Source organism: Oryctolagus cuniculus, chromosome 8 (assembly GCF_964237555.1).
Source record: "Oryctolagus cuniculus chromosome 8, mOryCun1.1, whole genome shotgun sequence".
Taxonomy (NCBI): Eukaryota; Metazoa; Chordata; class Mammalia; order Lagomorpha; family Leporidae; genus Oryctolagus; species Oryctolagus cuniculus.
In genome coordinates, this window is record NC_091439.1 from 135,047,581 (window position 1) to 135,068,353 (window position 20,773).

Consider the following 20,773-nt stretch of genomic DNA (forward strand, 5'->3'; position numbering starts at 1 on the left):
AGCTTAATATATAGTAAAGGTGAGGTTTAGTCAATTGGTTAAAGTCATCAAGAAGTTAAAGGAGGGTGAAAACTCTGTTACCATAGGGCAGGAGGTGAGTTAGTGAACGTAGAAAAAGGATATGATGGAACTCAAGGCATATATTTGTATGTTTTGAAAAAGAGCTTAGTGTTTATATGATAATCAGCTTGTACCATTTTACAGCTTATCTGGAATATCCAAAAACAGAGTGATAGAAAGAGTCATAGATTTTTATTTTAAAGCACTTGGAAAGCAATTTTCTAGGAAATTCCTTTAAAATACCATTGAAGATGTTTTAATAACCCAATATACCCCATCTGTCTAACTTTCATTGTACTCCTTTGTGTATGTCATGAAAGACTATCTTACTAACTTCTCATCAGTTTCTCTACTATGCTACATTTGCTATAATTTCGTTAAGGTTTATTCATCAATCATACTTAAAAAGGAGCATGATTTATAGATATGTTGATAATTTTCTAGTCTGTACAGATACTTAGAAAACTAGTCATGGTTTGATGTTTCCTTTGGTTTTTTTTTTTTTTTTATAAGGACTCTTTTTTATGATTTATTTTATTTATTGGAAAAGCAGAGTTACTGAGAGAGGGAGAGAGAGAGATAGAGAGATCTTCTATCTACTGATTCACTCCACAAATGGCTGCGATGGCCAGGGTTGGGCCAGGTTGGAGCCAGTAGCTAGCAGGTTCATCCAGGCCTCCCACATGGATGCAGGGTCTCAAGGACTGGGGCCATCCTCTGCTGCTTTCCCAGGCACATTAGCAGGGAGCTGGATCCGAAGTGGAGCAGCCAGGACTCAAGCTGTCACCCGTATGAGATGCGGGCATTGCAGGAGGTAGCTTAAACTGTTATGCCACAATGCTGGCCCTTCCTTTTTTTAAAGTTTTATTTCAATTTGTTTTTATTAGTTTTTTCCTCAGTACTGTTTATTGACCCCTATATTTCTTCTTTTGTATTTTGTGAATCTGTGTAAATGAAATAGAGAACACTGTATATGTTATGATCCAAAGTATATATTTTTTTTAGAGTTGCTTGCCTATTATGGATTCAGCTGACTACTACCAGCAAGTTTTTATCAGATCTGTGGGAATTTCTATGTGATATTGAGTGTTTCTTGATATTCTTCTCTGTTATGTAATACATTTTCTTTGATTACTTGCGATTTTAATTTTGGCAGGTGAAAAGTGATAAAGATGTTGAAGTGCTGGTCAGCTGTTCTGGTTCTTGGACTCGTTTTACTGAAGTCAGAAGGAAGGCCAACCAAGGAAGCAGTATACGGCCTTAAGTCCTATCAGCCTCTCATAAGATTGCGACATAAGGTACAGTGAACATTCTCAATCTGCTCTTCATGCCAACCTACTATCAACCAAGCTGTTAGCTGTTTGGTTGATTGTTCACTTAGGAGCATGTATTTCAGAAAATGCTTTCTGTGGTTTCCCTATTATAAAGAGAAATACAAGTTTTAAAACATGCATCAACTATAAATTTGGAAAAATATCATTTGGGCAGTTGAATACTTCTTGTCAAAGAATAGAGATGCCACATTTAAAAAATATGTTATTGAAGTTTGCATGAAGTAACAGTAAGGGATTTATAAAAATAAGTAAATATGTTGAGATGTGATCAACTTGATAATTTCTATTATATTTTATTAACTTTATACTTTTAGGCTTTTAAGCTAAAAGCAGTCTTATCTTTGGAATTTTCCATAAAAATGAACATAAAGATACCTATACCACTTGTAAATAGGTTTTCAAAAGTTTATTTTTCAAAGAAATTATTGGGCATTTTGAATATATTAAAAAAAGAAGTGTCTGGGACTATCTAATTTAGGCAAATACTTCATTTCCTCAAGTTAACATATTCAGTCGGTAGTTAAGCATGTAGTAAGTCACACAGAACAAATATAATATGTTAAACTAGTTCTTTTATTTTAAGTAAGATGCTGAAGATAACAGAATAATTCCATTTTTATTAAATCAGTTACTGGTTTATAATACATGTTTGTTTTCACGGAAAGTAAAAGAAAACACAAAAAATAAATACTACTTATGGACCAAAATTTTAAAAATTTGTAAAATTTATTTGCTATTTTCCTTTAAAATAATTTGAAACTTAAATAGTACAGATTTTTCTCTTTTATTGTCAAAACATGCCATTGGTATTTACATTGCATATGTCTTTCTGAAGTACTTTCATAAGTATCATATTTTGTCACAATAGATAACCTTTATTTGAGATTTTTATATGCTTGTCGCTGAGCTAAGCTCTTATATGGATTATTTTATTTAATCCTCTAAAAATGTTACAAAGATATACCTATTTTTATATACTAGATATTAATCAGAAATGTTGAGGATTTCTGAATATACATATATGTTAAATGCATTAATTTTGTGAATGTATGTTAAATACATTAATTTTGTAAAAAAACAGGGGTGGATTGATAGCCAGAAAAAAATAAGTGAAATATGAAAACACTATTTCAGTGTCAAAAGTCATGAAAAAAGTTGTCATGTGAGTTCATAAATCTTTAATTTCTAATCTGTGTAGATGTAATTGGAGAACTGGCCTTGTCCTACTATCTTTCAATTATGCTGTCCAATACTTTATGGATTAATAATCAGTTTTGTCCATATATGAAATTTAGAAATAGTAGTTCCTTCATTAATGGACTGAGAACCCATTAGGAAGGAGAGAGTCTGGCTCAGCTGTGAATATTTATTCTGTGTTGTCCTGGACTATGTGTCTTGATGTGAGGATGCATCCATCTCTGCTGCCAGGAACACAGGAAATCCTGTTTATGAATGCATAGCATGAAAATGACAGGTAGAAAGCAAGACTGTGCTTCCCTGGTCATGTCCCTGATGAATACAACAGGAAAAGTTACTATTCTTCATTGTATATATTTATAAACAAACTTTTTAAATTAAATTTGATGTTAAACTACTTTTACATTTCTGTGTGGTTTAATACACTTTATTTATTTTTTTTTGACCATTGCAACTTTTTATTTTATTTTTTTGGAGGGAGAAAACTGATGTCTAGGTTTAATACACTTTAAAGGAAAACTGTATACAGTGAAACTTGTTTGAGAAGTACTAGTGCTCACCAAAAAGTATCTAAGTCACTTCTAAAACGTCTTCATCTCTGTGTGTCTTTACCTCTAAATCCTTAGAAATAATATAGGATTATTGGTATTTAAAAGGACAGAGCTAGAGAATGTCCTGGCAATGGCTGACTTTCAGATAGCTCTGCGTGGAGCTGGGATTCAGCTGTGAAAGGAGTTTGTTGAGCATGTATGAGCATGTGTGTGTCTGTATGTGAATGCATGCAAGGAAGTAGATATTGACCAGACTGAAGCGGACTCCTGAGTTGTGCATGTCCCAACAAAATCCCAGCAGGTACTTTCCACTGATTACTAGCCCGTCTGCCTGAACTTTGAGAGCCACCTTCCTTTCTCTGGGACTTTGAGGTTTGTATATCAGTTACCACAAATCAGAGAAAACATATGATATTTGTATTTTCGGAACTGACTTATTTTGCTAAGCATAATGATTCCAGTTGCATACATTTTGTTGCAAAGACAGAATTTAATTCCTTTTTACAGCTGAGTAGTATTCTATAGTGTAAATATATCACATCCTTTTTTATCCAGTCATCAGTTTAATTGAAACCTTGCTTACATAGTGTTAGGTGCCTTCATATACATTAATTGTAATTTAATTATATACTAATTCTGAGATACAAAGGAGTATTTTCCTATTTATTCAAATAACATTAAAGCACAGGCCGGCACCTGGCTCAATAGGCTAATCCTCCGCCTGCAGCACTGGCATCCCGGGTTCTAGTCCTGGTCGGGGTGCCGGATTCTGTCCTGGTTGCCCCTCTTCCAGGCCAGCTCTCTGCTGTGGCCCGGGAGTGCAATGGAGGATGGCCCAAGTGCTTGGGCCCTGCACCCCATGGGAGACCAGGAGAAGCACCTGGCTTCTGCTTTCGGATCAGCGTGGTGCACCGGCCGCAGCACGCCGGCCGTGGCGGCCATTGGAGGGTGAACCAACGGCAAAGGAAGACCTTTCTCTCTGTCTCTCTCTCTCTCTCACTGTCCACTCTGCCTGTCAATAAATAAATAAATAAAACATTAAAGCACAGATAAAGTAACATATCCAGGGCAAAAGGAAAACAGACAGAAATCAATCAGAAAAGTAGGAATCATACAAAAGCAAATGTAGGCCAGAGATAGACAGGAAGGGAGCAGAAGAAAAAATATGATGACAATAAATTAGCATGGTACTGTCATCAAGCAGTAGATAACGCTCCTCATTTCTGAGATAAGTGGTAATTCTGTTGAAAGGAGGTGGGGCTGGCACTGTGGCGCAGTGGGTTAACACGCTGGCCTAAAGCGCTGGCATCCCACGTGGGCGCCGGTTTGAGACCCAGCTGCTCCACTTCCCATCCAGCTCTCTGCTTTGGCCTGGGAAAGCAGCAGAAGAAGGCTGAAGTCCATGGGCCCCTGCACCCACGTGGGAGACCCGAAAGAAGCTCCTGGCTCCTGGCTTCAGATCGGCACAGCTCTGACTGTTGTAGCCAATTGGGGAGTGAACCATCAGTTGGAAGACCTCTCTCTCTCTCTGCCTCTCCTCTCTCTGTGTAACTCTGCCTTTCAAATAAATAAATAAATCTTCTGAAAAAAAAAGAAAGGAGGCAATTTTTCTAACTTTCTCAGCCCACTCCATTTTCCAAATGCTGATAGGTCAGAAAGAATGTGAGTAAGCTTTGAAAAACAAAGCAGTCTGAGGTTTTATCCTCTTTGCTAGCTAATGAGTTAGCCACCCACTTACGTTTCATGACTAGTAAGATAGAAGAAACAAGACAGCGGGGTCAGAGACAAATAACAGCTTATTATTTACAATAAAGTCAGTAGACAGTGCATCAGCATTTGAGCTAATACTCTGAAAGCTGCCCCTTTTGCATGCAAACAAAATATACAATACAAACAAAAATAGCTTGTGCAGTGAACATCCCAGAATATGGTCTCCAAGAAAAACTGAGATGAAGGATGCAAGATCTGTTGCACAGAACATATCCATATCTATTCTTTGCAACAATATCTTTACTGTACTGGACATTGAGTATACCCGACATTTACTTTCTTTGGAAATGCAATTTATATAAACAGTTTCCTTTTACTCCAGAGTGTGTCTTTTCTCTATGTTCCAGGCTAGCGTCTATCTAAATGTGCAAATGTCCTTGTACAGATAGATCAGAGTGTTTGGTTGTTCATATCTCTGCTCACAGTATGTACAGAAACATGGGAGACTCATGGAGAATTATCTCCCAATACACATTGAGAAAATTACCTGCAAAATAGACTAGGGCAGAATTGCCACTATGGAAATCTGAGGCCCAAACTAAAGGCAGTGTTGGCAAAGAAAGAAGACCACATATGTGGGTATAGTTTCAACCTACATTTGGCTGGGTTAATTTCGTTCTTTCAAGAACTATAAGACTATGAATAGTTTTATTGACTTTTGGATTTTTCGTTTGCATGTTTATTCCTTGGAACCACGGTATATTTGCTCATCTGGAGAAAATTGGCGTTCACTGGACTGAATCACTTTGCTTAACTAAAACAAGTAAATAAAGGAATGCATCTGACTTCTGACATTCTCAAGATAAGGGATTACTACAGAAATACAGAAAATTGCCTTTTGATCCCTTTGTGGGTGAATTCTCAAAGCAGTGCTATTATTACAGATCTGTAGGTGGTATGCAAAAAGGATACTTCTTTACATTCTATGACTCTGCAATAAAATATTTTCCTTAAACCTTTGAAAGTAGCTAGAACTGGAAAACAGAATTGTTTTTCTTTAGAGACATGAAGTTTGAAAATACTAGAAATGTAATGAATTGCTGTTCTATTTACATCTATTCAACACAAATGTCACAAAATGGTCAGCTAAAGTCAAATTTATACAGGGCAGTAGAGCCAAGCTTGTCAGGATTCTGTACCCCTCATGTGTACCAGCTTTGGGCACATGGAATGTTTGCTGTCCTTAGAACATGATTTCCTAGCAGACGGAGTGGCCTGCTTTCCCCTTACCATACCCCATACATACGTATTTTAGTTACCTTGATGGTTGAAGCAAGCAAACATGGTTTTATTCCTTCTGCAAACACTTATTGTTCTGTTACTAAAAAGGAGAACCTGAATATTAGCATATAGTTGCAGTTAGGTGGTTGTCTTTACTGCTCTCTGTATTGATTGATATACTACAGGGCCTTTTGTCTTTTCTCAGAATCCTTGTGGAAAGGATAGTGGTAATTCATATTGACTGACCAAAAAAAATGAAAGTTCTCCGAATTTATGTTAATAAGCCCCATTTTTCTACAGCCTATTCAAAACTGAAATGGGGTGTGCTTGTTTATAGTATGGCCCAATGTGTATATTCTAAATATGGATATGCAGACAAAGCAGGTTATGTGTTATCAGGTGAATAAAGTAGTTACATTAATCTGATCTTTAAAATTTATATATTGGACAGTTCACAATGACCTATTATGCGTTTTCTTAGCAAATAGAAGAGAGGCTGTCTAGGCTGCAAGTAGTAACAGAGAGAGACAAATCTTAATTCCCCTTATTTGATAAGTACATATTATATACCCACGTTGAAATGTCACACTTCTCTATAGATATATATAATTATTGTTATTCAAATTTTTAATGTTTTTAAATAATTTGGTAAATTAAATGTTTAAAAAATTAGTGTATTGGGCCGGCGCCGCTGCTCACTAGGCTAATCCTCCACCTTGCGGCGCCAGCACACCGGGTTCTAGTCCCGGTCGGGGCGCCGGATTCTGTCCCGGTTGCCCCTCTTCCAGGCCAGCTCTCTGCTGTGGCCAGGGAGTGCAGTGGAGGATGGCCAAGTGCTTGGGCCCTGCACCCCATAGGAGACCAGGAGAAGCACCTGGTTACTGCCTTTGGATCAGCGCGGTGCGCCGGCTGCGGCGGCCATTGGAGGGTGAACCAATGGCAAAAGGAAGACCTTTCTCTCTGTCTCTCTCTCACTGTCCACTCTACCTGTCAAAAAAAAAAAAAACATAGTGTATTGGCAAGCTGGAATTTGCAGTCTCTATTTCAATGTATAAATTAATTATAAATAGTTGTGTGCACCATTAATTATTAAAAATTATATCATAAATTCAATTAGAAATGCTCCATATTACAAATGAAAGGAAATAGCCTGATTTATGAGCTTATAGCAAACCCTATGGCTTATAAACCTCAATGGACAAGTGGTATTCCTTCAAACTAATATTACTCATTGCTATGCTTCTTGCATTAATTAGTTGAGTATGGACTAAGAGTAGGCATTTTTAGAGCTAGAGCATAGTAGAAAACAATCAATGTACTTAAAATACGTATATATGTGTATACACACAAATATTAAACAAAAGTACTTCAAAATAATTATGGTTAATGAAATTTAAAGATAAGGTTACTTGTTGAAAAATATTGGTACTGATTTTGTCATAATATGTACTTTCCATGAACTTTTTTGAATACTCTCAAACGGGAAAACAGGGCCTGAGGGCAAACTTTGATGCGGGTAACATAACCAGGTGCTGTTGAGCTGAAGTTAGATACCAGGGTTCCAGCCTTGCACAACACTTGCTTTTCTTTGACACTCTGCTCTAAAATTAACATCTTTCTATAAAGCCAATTTTTCCAACAAAAAAATAGAGTCACTCATTATTTCAACAAGTATTTGTTTTGTATATTTCACATAAAATATTGAACAAATCAAATTGACCCCTTCTTAAATATACAGATTGATTTCATCATAAATTTTAAAAAACAAACTTCTCAGATGAAATGATTGAAAACAGAATTCAAAACCAGAGTTAAAAATGTAATAAGTGGACTGTACTTCAGGGAAAGCCATTGATTGCAAAAGTTGATTTATAAGAGATAGTCTGGGACTGGCACCATGGTGTAGTGGGAAAAGCCATTGCCTATAGCACCTGCAACTCATATGGGCACCAGTTAGACTCCCAGCTGCTCCACTTCTGATCCAACTCTCTGCTAATGGCCTGGAAAAATAGCAAAAGATGTCCCAATGCTTGGGCCCCTGCACCCACATGGGAGACTGGCTCCTGGCTTCGTCCTTGGATCAACCCTGGCTGTCATACAGGAAGTGAACCAGCAGATGGAAGATTCTCTCTGTCTCTGTCTCTGTCTATCTCTCTATATCTTTTATTTCTTTCTGCCATGCTGCCTTTCAAATAAATAATTAAATCACTTTTTTAGTGGGAAGGAATGTTGGGGAATTTTGGAAGGTACATGTCTTTCCTTAGAAGTTTCAGTAGGATAGATGTGGGTATAGTTGGCCCAGCTCTGGCCATTGTGGCCATTTTGGGAGTGAACCAGCAGATAGAAGATTCTCTCCCTCCCTCCCTCCCTCTCATCCTCCCCCCCCCCCTTTCTCTGTAACTCTGCCTTTCAAATAAATAAATCTTAAAATAGTAAGAGATAGTCTACAGGAAAATAAATTTGGATGACTAAGTGTATTTGTTGAGCCAAGGACAAGAAATGCATGCATGCCTAGTTTAAGACGTATTTGCCACCAGGCTTTTCAACTTTGTTGGATAAACACAGGGCCCCCTTACAAGACGGAAATGTTAGTCATTATGCAAACACTTGGTAGAAATACCTCATAAATGTCTATTTTCAATAGGAATTCAGAAGTTTGTTCACAAATGTTACCAGAAATTCTGGCCGTGTGGTTTGATTTTTATTCAGATAGGGACCTCTTTGCTCTTTATCATCTTTTAAAATAGATGTTAATTTTAGAGCCATTTAGGTTCACAGCAAAACTGAACAGCGAGTACAAAGAAATCCCACATATTCCCTGTTCCTCATCACATACCCAGACTCCCATTATTAACCTCCTACACCAGAATCATGCATTTGTTATGATCAGTGAACATACATCAAAACATTATCACCCAGTAGAATTCACTCTTGGTATTGTAAGTTGTATAAGTTTTTGTTAAAAATCCACTGCATGTATCCAACATGCACTATCACACAAGCTGTGCTCTGTTCATTCATCTCTCCCATAACTTGTAGAAATCACTGATCTTTTTTAAATATCTCCATAGTTTTGTCCTATTCAGAATGTTGTATAGCTAGAATCTTAGACTATTCACATTTTTACTTTGGCTTCTTTTACTTAGTTGCATTATTATTTAAAAAAGGTTCCTTTGTGCATTTCGTAGCTCAGTAACTCATTTAATTTTAGCCCTGAACAATTTTCCATTGTCTGAATGTACTACAGTTTATTTATACAGCCACCTGCTGATGAACATCTCGGTCGCTTCCAACTTTTGGTAATTAGAATAGAACTGTTGTAAACACCCATATACAGATTTACCCAACTCCACCAGATAAATATCAAGTAGCACAATTTCTGTATTCTATGAGAGTCCGTGAGTTTTGGAAGAAAGTGCCAAACTATTTTCTTATGTGGCTGTGCCATTTTACATTCCTAGGAGAAATAAAATGAGAATTTCTGTTGCTCGCTGTCCTTGCCTGTATTTGTTATTGGCTATTGTGAGGGAGAGTTTAATGTTTCTCATTGAGGTTTTAATTTGCAATTTCCTGGCAACATATGATGTCTTTAGCATCTTTTTGCTGTTTTTTGTATCTCTTTATCTGCTTTGGGGAAGATGTATTTTCCAGTTTTTACTCATTTAATAATTGAGTTCTTAGTTTTGTTTCATTATATATTGGATATAGTTCTTTATCAGATATGTCTTTTGTGGCTTATCTTTTTGTTCTCTTCACAGTGTCTTTTGCATTTCCGAACTTCTTTAATTGTAATGAAATCTAGTTTATCAATAATTTCTTTCATGGATTGTGCCTTTGATATATTTAAGATTTACAATATCCAAAATAATTTAGATTTTATTCTATATTATATTCTAGGAGCTAGTAATATATTTTACGTTTAGGTCAATGATTCATTTTGAATTCATTTTTTAAAAAGATGTATTTATTTGAATGGCACAGTGATAGGGAGAGGCAGAGAGAGATGTTCCATCTGTTGGTTCATTCCCCAAATGGCCACAACAGCTCAGACGGTACCAGGCTGCAGCCAGAAGCCAGATACTCCATCTGGTTCCCTCACATGTTTGGCAGGAGCCAAAGCACTTGAGCCTTCATCCACTGCATTTCACATGCGTTAGCAGAAAGCTGACTCAGAAGCAGAGTAGCTGGTAGTTACTCTGATACAGCATGTGGGCATACCATTCGGCTGTGTCACAACACCCACCCTGTTGTGAGTTCATTTTTGTCAAAAATTTAATCAGCGTCTAGATTTATTTATTTATTTTAGTTTTTTTTTTTTTCTTTTATGTGGATATCCAGTTTCTCCGGAAGAATTTGTTGAAAACAATCTTTGCTGCATTGTATAATTTTTGCTTCTTTATTGACTATATATATCTGTTCCTGGACTCTATTATGGCCTATGTTTTATATATATACTTTTATTAACACTAGCTTTCATTACTGTAACTTTATTGTAAGTTCTGAATTTGGTTACCTTGGAACTTATTCATGAATTTGGTTACCTTGGAACTTAACTAAATTTTCAGTTAACTCTTCTAGAATTTTGCCATCTCCATATAAACTTAGAATTTGTTGTTTGATTTGCCTGATAAGATAACTTTCTGATATTTTTACTGAGGTTGCTTTGAATGATTTTGCATTGAATAATTGCATCCCAATCATTTTCCATTGAATCATTACATCTTAGTCATTTTCTATTAAATGGAAATTACACATTTTAAATGTATATTCTCTGATGTGACAATTATATTTGTGCAAAGGCATCAGAATATAGATTTATAAGGATTAGAATGTTGTAATTCCCTGGAACGTTCACTCAGGCCCATTCCCTGTCCATCTATGCCTCCAATTCAATCTCTTAGGCCAGTTTTTTTTTTTTTTTAATATTTTCCACCATATCATAGATTTGTCTGTACTAACATGTCATGTATGTGAAATCATACTATGTATCAGATTTGAGGAATTCTTAGTTCCCTTACGATATTGTTGAAATTTTTCTGTCTTTCAGTTGTGCACTCCTCTTTATTGCTGAGCAGTACTCCTTTTTCTGAATATAGCACAGTGTTTTTCTTAAATCCAGTTTCCAAGTGCTGGGATCTTTCCTAGGATTCTTAGGAATAAAATTGCTATAAATACTCATGTACACGAAAGTCTTTGGTGGTTATGTAATTTCTTTTCCCTTGAGTAATTGTTTGAGAGAATTCCTGGTTTATTGGTAGTTTTTTTTTTTTTTTTACCATTGTTTTACAATATTTCAAATAATATAGAAGGGTATAAAGAAGCATTCAATGCATGATATGTCATTCAAAGATTGTATGCTACATATAGTATTTTATATATAAAAGTATGTAGATTTGTCTTTTCATGTTTGGCTTAAAACTATGTGTATATGGGCCGGCGCCGCGGCTCACTAGGCTAATCCTCCGCCTTGCGGCGCCAGCACACCGGGTTCTAGTCCCGGTCGGGGCGCCGGATTCTGTCCCGGTTGCCCCTCTTCCAGGCCAGCTCTCTGCTGTGGCCCGGGAGTGCAGTGGAGGATGGCCCAAGTGCTTGGGCCCTGCACCCCATGGGAGACCAGGAGAAGCACCTGGCTCCTGGCTCCTGCCATCGGATCAGCGCAGTGCGCCGGCCGCAGCGGCCATTGGAGGGTGAACCAATGGCAAAGGAAGACCTTTCTCTGTGTCTCTCTCACTGTCCACTCTGCCTGTCAAAAATAAATAAGTAAATAAAACTATGTGTATGATTTCTCATTAACACCAACAGTGCACAAAATCTGAAGCTGCTTTGGAGTTTTGTATATTTGCTATTCCTGCTCTTTTAATTTCAGCTATTCTGTAGGATGCATCGTGGGTATATTGTAGTTTACTGTTGACTGAGATTGAGCATGTTTGCGTTTGCATACTACCCTTTCATAGATTTTCTCTTGTCCATTGTTTGGAATATTATTTTTATTTTTCAGTTATTGAACTAATTTGTGTTTCATCAATCCTTTCAAATAGAATTACATTACGGAAATATTTATTTTATATCATTATAAAATTTTATGCTAGTTCAAGCCACTTTTAGCCAATTTGATAAGATTAATAAAAGCAGTGTTATTAAGACAATAAAGAGTCCACGCTTTCAAGTAAGTTTTAAATGTCTAACAATAATTGAAAGCTATTACTTAACAGAAATTAAATATGGCTAAAATAAATATGGTATATTTTATTAAAACATATGGAGATTAATTATGTGTATAAGTATATACACATTCATCTTCAATATATTTTCTGCTGATATTTCATTGTTAAAAATTAATAATCCCTCTCATCTAATTGCATTCAATTTATGAAGCACCAAATATAATTAGTCACACCCAATTTAAGATCTAAAATAATATTTCCCTAATATATCATTTCTGTAACCTATTTATGTAAGAAGTTATATACAAACCAGAAATGGCATAAATCAAATTGAAAAGGTGGAATTAAGTCTCTAGGAAAATAAATAGTAAAAGAATGCATAACTATTTTAATGAGAAAATACCTCTTACTCGGTCATCTTACATTTTAGAGCTTTAACCATTATTAAAAATGTCATTTTGAAGAACAAGACAGTAAAAGGAATTAAATTCTGGGATCTACGTTTCTGTCAGTACTGAAGGTATATGGCATGAAATTTTTCTAAAGTATAATTTATTTATTTGAAAAGCAGAGTTTACAGAGAGAGAGGGGGAATACAAATTCTATCAGCTGGTTCACTCCCTAAGAGACCTCAGGGGCCTGATTGAAGGAAGCCAGAAGCCAAAGGCTTTTTCGGAGACTTCCACGTGGGTGATAGGGGCCCAAGGACTTGTATCGTCTTCCACTGCTTTCCCAGGCACATTAGCAGGGAGATGGATGGGAAGTAGATCAGCCAGGACTTGAAGCCATATGGGATATTGGCTTTGCAGGAAGCATCTTGACCTGCTACGCCACAGTGCTGACACCGGCATAGCTTTTTTTTTTTTTTTTTTAATTTTTTTTTATTTTTGACAGGCAGAGTTAGACAGTGAGAGAGAGAGAGAGAGAGAGACAGAGAGAAAGGTCTTCCTTCCATTGGTTCACCCACCAAATGGCTGCTATAGCTAGTGCTGTGCCACTCCAAAGCCAGGAGCCAGGTGCTTCCTCCTGGTCTCCCATGAGGGTGCAGGGCCCAAGCACTATGGCCATACTCCACTGACTTCCTCTCCGCGGGCCACAGCAGAGAGCTGGACTGGAAGAGGAGCGACCGGGACAGAATCTGGTGCCCCGACTGGGAATAGAACCGGGGTGCCGGCGCCGCAGGCGGAGGATTAGCCTAGTGAGCCTCTGCACTGGCCTAACACCGGCATATCTTATTATAGCTTCAGCAATGTGTCATTCGTTTTTATCATTTCCAATGCAGCAATGGAATATTAGAGACTTCTTACAGTTTTATTTAATCACCATAAAGGTTTTTTTTTTTTTTTTGGATTTACAGATATATAAGAGATATATCTGAATATTTTTTAAAGATTTATTTATTTGAGAGGTAGAATTACAGAGAGAGAAAGCCAAAGACAGAGAGAACGGTCTTTCATCCCCTGGTTCACTCCCCAAATGGCTGCAATGGCCAGGAGCTTCTTCTGGGTCTCCCACATGGGTGCAGGTGTACAGATACTTGGGCCATCTTCCACTGCTTTCCCAGAGTATAAGCAGAGAGCTGGATTAGAAGAGAAGCAGCCGGGATATGAACCAGCACCTGTATGGCATGCTGGCACCATAGGGTGAGGCTTAACCTGCTATACCACAGTACTGCCCCATGTGAATAAATTTTATAACTTACATTAAACCTGCTTATATGTAAGCAATATTACATTGAAAAAATCTAAGGCTATATATATATATATATAATCTATATATAGGGAATATATATTGATTGAGTTGTAGCAATATTAAGGCATTGGGTGTGTAGGTATCTATGACACACTATAGCAGATTTCAATTTTCTCTTCTATGTTTTGTTTAGATTTAAGACTATTCAGACATGGCCAAAGAAAAATACTGAAAAGGAAGAAAAATAAATGAACAGAAACCCTCATGATTCCTTACTTCCACTTCTCCCAGAGTATTTCTGATTATATATGCATTTTTATAACTATTATTGAGGCCACAATTGTTTCAATTGGAGAAGAGTTAAAGAAACATATTTAAGATTCTACTCCAACAACCTAGTGCTTCTGTGAATTATCATTTCAAATGGTTATTAGGTAGTTCCAGAAATTAAATGTGTTCCCAAAAGCTAAATAAATGACACAACAAAGTATATTTTTAAAAATTGAGGATGACTCTGAAAGTTGTATTCTGTGAAGACAAATTAAACTTTGGGAGCTATAATTGCAATCATTTATAAAACTATTATAAAAGCATTACTGTCAGAGTTGAGAAGTAGCTTATTTGCCTATCAGTCTAATATTGTCATTTTGTTAATGCAATATTTAGGCTTTAATTTTCACATGCCCAAGTTTCTGAAAATAAGTGGAGTTGGATTTGGAAATAAGTCTGGTCTCCCAAATAACAAGTGTATAGGGATTCCAAACATTAGGGGTATCTTTTCTGATACCATTTATATACATGCAATATATATATATATATATATATATATATACAACTTTATGTACAACTATTTCCATCACAAGTGTATTACCACTAATTCTTATATATTTTCAGCTCCTGTACAGAAAGTTTTTCTTCCAAACATTATTTTCCATACTGTAATACGTTTTCAAGAAATAAAATATGCAACCCAAAATATCTTAATGCCCCCTGTGAAATTTCGGCTATTGTTTAAGCCCATCATTGAAATTAAAAATACCCCATTTAAGGACATCAATTGAATTAGTTTAGATGTTGTAGTTCAATGGTTGATGCTGTGCCCAGTGTCCCTTTTTAAATAAAAATTGTTCCTAAAGATGTTATGCTTTTTTTCCTTTTGATTCACGTAATAAAGTCCCCTATTCATCCCCCAGAAGTCGACATTCACTACCCCAGAGAACATTATTTCTGTGAAATGTTCAGTTAAAAAGAAATTCTAATGGCCAAGTCATTTGGAGAAAAGTGCATATTATGCTTCCTTGGAAATCCACAATGCACAAGAGTGTATTAAAATCTGAGAAACATTCTAAACTTTTGCTTAACCTAGAATTTCTCAGCTAAGTAGGCTATAGAAATTTTGAACACCTTCTGAAATACCTGAAAACACAATTTGGGAGAATTCCCTTTTGAGGTTTGAGAATTAATCACTGCTGTACAGATCAGCAGACTTGGTTTCTCTTGAAACGCAAAATGTTAAATATCTGGTTTAGTATCACTTTATAATTATAAATAATAAAATATAATGAATTCATTTAATTTTACCTTTTATTAGTCTGGATATAAAGATCTCTAGGCCTAGAAAGAATGTTGATTCTATATAATAAAAAGTATACAGAATTTAAATTGTATTCTACACTTATGAGGAATTCTGTTCTTTAAAATATGCAGTCAATAACCAGGGTGCATAACTAAATAAAATAATTAACATGTAAATTTTAAAATTTTAATGGAAGTCTTTTAGATATATTAAAGTACATAGATCACTATTGCACCTTTTAATATATTTTATATATGTATATATATATGTATATATATATATGTATATATGTATTTTATATATGTATACTCACAGTGCTACCATTCAGATTATGGTATAAAGTAATTCCTATAATTCAGGTTCCTTTTTTTAACACCATCTTTAGAATCCTACAGAAGTTCTTCTATCATGCCTATATATTTATTTATTTCTTTATTTATTATCTTTGCTAAGCACTGTGTCTATGATCTTTATTCATGTTGTTGAATGTAGTGAAATTATGCTGTCCTCATTACTGTGTAGTGCCCATTGTATAAAATTCATAATTTGTTTTCCATTCTTCTGTTGATGGGCATTTGTGTTCCTTCCAGTGTGGAGTTACTGTGGCAATCCTGTGTGTGCCTTTTGTGGGACATGCATACTTGTGGAGTATAAATGCCTGATAATAGAACTGGGTTACGTTTCGCTTCCATGGGAAATTCCAAAGAATTTTCAAAAGTGAGCCAGGAGTTCTTTTTTTTTAAAATATTTATTTATTTTATTTGAGAGGCAGAGTTACAGAGAGGCAGAGAGAGAGAGAGAGAGAGAGAGAAATCTATCTGTGGAACAGCCAGAGCTGAGCCGGTCTGAAGCCAGCAGCCAGCAGCTTCTACTTCTCCATGCCTGTGCAGTGGCCCAAGGATCTGGGCCATCTCCCACTGCTCACCCAGGCCATAGCGGAGAGCCGGAGCAGAAATGGAGCAGCCAGGACTCGAATTTGCGCCCATATTGGATGCTGGCACTGCAGGCCGCGGCTTTACCTGCTAAGCTACAGCACTGGCCTTCAACATTGTTTTATTTTTTTATAAAATATTTCAACATCCATCAATATGAGTGACTTTAATCTTAGCTTTCTTTTTGTTCCTAGATAGAAAAAATAAGATGTGATAAAATATTTGCTGCTGAGGCCTAACGCAGAGTGAGATAATTACAGGGTGATTACATGATTGAATTTTAATATTTCATGTGAAGACATAAAGTTAAGGCTGCAAAATTTTTTAAGTCCCTTTTTGAGAGTTTAATACAATATGAGTTAGTGTGCTGCCCTACTCAGAAAAAGCCATTCTTCAATTGTGAGTTGACCTGAGATGTTAACAAATCCCAGGGCTTTGTAGTCAGACATTTCTTGAACCTCCATACCCTTACATGTGAAGCAGCTTAGTAATTATCACTTTAAATGTCTTATAGATTTTGTACCTAATATAGACAACAGTTTCTAACATTATCAGTTTAATTATTTTAAATGACATTTTATTTTTATACTTTTTAAAAGAAGGAATCTCAAGAATATTTCATTTCTCCTGAATCCCTGCCAGTACAGGTTTCAATATTGTATTTTTACAATATTTGCTAAAAATTGTTAAACAGGCTCTTACTATGAAAAAATTTATTTCTTTTTTGCTGATATGATGTTTGCCACTGGAAAGTTCGATACCCATCAGAGAAGTTTTGGGATTGCCCAGCACACATGGACCTGTTACCTAGAAGTCCTTAAACTAGCTCAAAATCTCCAGAAGAGAAAAACTTGCTAAAAAGCTAAGAATAGTAAACTAATTACAAAAACGAATGGAATATTAAAATAGAAATGAGCGGTGTCATACTTAAGTATTTTTATTTTTTCTTATTAATTAAACACGAAAGTTTTATGGTAGTGGCATATTTTCCCATCTGCACTACTAGATTATTTCAATGCTCATGGATACTTAATATTGACTTTCTCCCTATTTTTATTATTACCATTAATTAGGAAAACTTACTGACCCTAGCACTTCATTGAAATTTATATGCATTTAAGTTATAAATACTTATATAACTGAAAAACATAGGCTCAGCTTTCTTTGAGTTTACGTGAAAATTGTTACAATTGATGAATTTTATTAAGATTTATTTATATTTTGAAAGAGTTACACAGAGAGAGAAGGAGAGGCAGAAAGAGAGGTCTTCCATCCACTGGTTCACTACCCAAATTGGCCACAATAGCCAGAGCTAGCCGGAGCCGTGCTGATCTGAAGCCAGGAGCCAGGAGCTTCTTCCAGGTCTCCAACGCAGGTTCAGGGCCCAAGGACTTGGGCCATCATCTGCTGCTTTCCCAGGCCATAGCAGAGAGCTGGATTGGAAGTGGAGCAGCAGGGCCTCAAATCGGTGCTTGTAAGAGATGCTGGCACTGCAGGCGGCGGCTTTACCTGCTATGCCACAGAGCTGGCCCCTGATTCATGAATTTTTAAATGAAGCTATGATAATGAACTTGCAGGTTTTGGAAAGCCAGAGAAAATGACATTGCAACAACACTGAACATATAGATTGTTAGTGCTTATTGCATGGAGCAGTGCTTGACAATAGTGTGTACATGGTATTAGCAGAGAACAATCAAACCTATAACCTGTGAGGCCACAAAGCCCAGGAGAATGAATCCCAAACAACTCCTAAGAACAGAACTCCAGAGGGAAGGTTTGACTCAGCTCTAATTAGCTGTTTGCCAGGTTGGCTAGAAAGAGGCTTGAAAACTTTTAATGACAACTGATGATGAAAGAGATCCCAAGAGGAGCCCAATACTTTTGGGTCTGTTTGTAACAAACAGAAAGTACATTTATTTAAGAAACAACTGATAACAGTTGGATATTTTTGAAGCAAGATGTCTGTCTCAGGTTTAGATATTTAAAATTTCCAATAGTATTATACTTTTATTTAAATATGTGTTGGGGCAAAAATTTCAACAGTGTGCAATAACAATACAGTCCGAGAGATACATAATTTAACAAAGAAAGGATGTGAGCTAACTGCAGAGAGGGGATGGCTGTTTCACCCAGTTGTGGGCTGGGAGGAGTGCGAGGCAAGTGAATGGACAGCTTCACTGAACCTAAACCCATGAAACCTGGGAGAGGGCCTTGGGCATTCGATGCCTTTGGGGACGTCCGTGTCCCCTATTAAAAGCCTGGGTTCCAGTCTGTGGTCCGCGGCCAGTTCCAGCTTTCTGCTGACGCACATCTGGGAGACAGCAGGTCCTGGCTCCAGTGCTTGGGTCACTGCCCCTCTCCGAGGAGGCTCCAGGCTGCACCTCGGCCCAGCCCAGACTCCTGAGGGCACTTGTAGAATGAACCAGAAGACAAAAGGTCTCTGTCTGTCTGTCTGTTTCTCTCACTTTCTGCTTTTCAAATAAAATGGATAAACAAATTTATAAAAACTTGAATCTTGAAAGAAAAAATGTTGGAGTTGTGGAGGAAAAAGGAGCAAAAATGTTCTAAATAGGAGCCAAAATATAGATTCAAAATATCTGAGTATAAATTCAGTGTCTTTAAAGATTAAAGGCGTATACTTTGTTTTATAAGGGGGAAAGGCTAGAATTTATACTCTTTTTTAAAAAGATTTATTTTATTTATTTGAAAGAGTTATACACACACACACACACAGAGAGAGAGAGAGAGAGAGAGAGAGAGAGAGAGAGAGAATGTGGATTCGGGGTTCAAGCACTTGGGCCATATTCTGCTACTTTCCTAGGCTCATTAGCAGGGAGCTTGATTGGAAGTGGAGCAGCCGAGAGACGAACCGGTGAGCATAAGGGATGCTAGTGTTGTAGGCAGCAGCTTTGCCCACTACATCACAATACCAGGTCCAAAGATTTATACTCTTTAACTCAAAGGGATATATACTTTTGTACCAAGATGTAAGAGGAAAAGGCAAATATAAGTATTTGAACTTTCATATAAAAATAGAAGACAGAATCCGCGACTCAGTTTAAAGAAAGTAGAAGCAGAAAGTTAATGGAGGGAACCATAAATAATATTAAAACTCTTATATCTCAACCAGGAATGACAAGGAGGCAATGGAAAGTATATATAAAAAGGAATGCTAAAAATTTGGTAGTTGATATATGCTTTCAAGTTTAAAAACATATTTTTCCTAATTTTAGTGAAAGGTAATTTTGAAAATAAACAATATGCTTCATTTAGTCACACTTTGAAGGGATAGCCATTATGCACAGTAAATTAGACCTCAAATTGCACTGTTATCTAAGTAGGAACTTACCTTGCTTGAAAGTATAGCAATTAGGAGACCAGGAGAAGCACCTGGCTCCTGGCTTCGGATCAGCATGGTACGCTGGCCACAGCGGCCATTGGAGGGTGAACCAACAGCAAAAGGAAGACCTTTCTCTCTGTCTCTCTCTCACTGTCCACTCTGCCTGTCAAAAAAAAAAAAAAAAAAGTATAGCAATGATACAGCAAACCTAGTTCCTCCAGACAGTGGTTCAGAAAGGTGGTTCTGAAACCATCCCCACTAGGATAATGTAAGATTGCAAATCCCGAGACTCCATCTACAGAACTGTATCAGCCTCCCTAGTGATTTCCATTCACTCCTGATAACATTTTGAGAAGCATTGTAAGGGGGAAAAACTTCATAAAATTGCTTCATAGAGTTAAAGTAACAAGTAATTCATTTTCTTCAAAATTGAATTAATATTTCTAATGATATGAGGATACTTCAAAAAGTTCGTGAGATGGGACTGGCATTGTGGTGCAATGTGTTAAGCCACTACTTATGACCCCATCATCCCATATCTGAGTGCTTGTTCCAATCCCAGCTACTCAGTTTCTGATCCAGCTCCGAGCTAATTCACCAAAGAAGGTAGTGTACAAATATTCACGGCAAATCTGAAAGACATAGTCAATAACAATGTTAAAAGCTATATGCAACGAAGAATATAATGAATACATATTTTGTCCCTATACTGAAAAGCCAGAGAATTCCCTTGAGTCTTGTGATTTCTACAATATTCAAAGGACAGACGGTGAAGTTGGAATTGTTTGTTTATTTATTTATTTATTTATTGACAGGCAGAGTGGACAGTGAGAGAGAGAGACAGAGACAAAGGTCTTCCTTTACCGTTGGTTCACTCTCCAATGGCCGCTGTGGCTGGCGCGCTGTGGCCAGCACCCCGTGCTGGTCCGAAGCCAG

General features: G+C 36.7%; 1 protein-coding gene across 6 annotated transcripts in view; it reads left to right on the forward strand.

Annotated features, from left to right (window-relative positions):
• FSTL5 (follistatin like 5) overlaps positions 1–20,773 on the forward strand; it is an 837,077-nt gene that overhangs the window by 39,014 nt on the left and 777,290 nt on the right. For all 6 annotated transcript variants that reach the window (XM_051831718.2, XM_051831717.2, XM_051831719.2 and 3 more), the window contains exon 2: positions 1,217–1,358. In XM_051831718.2, coding sequence (XP_051687678.2) covers positions 1,233–1,358 — 126 coding nt within the window. In that variant the 5' untranslated portion in view covers positions 1,217–1,232. The remainder of the gene's footprint in view (positions 1–1,216; positions 1,359–20,773) is intronic.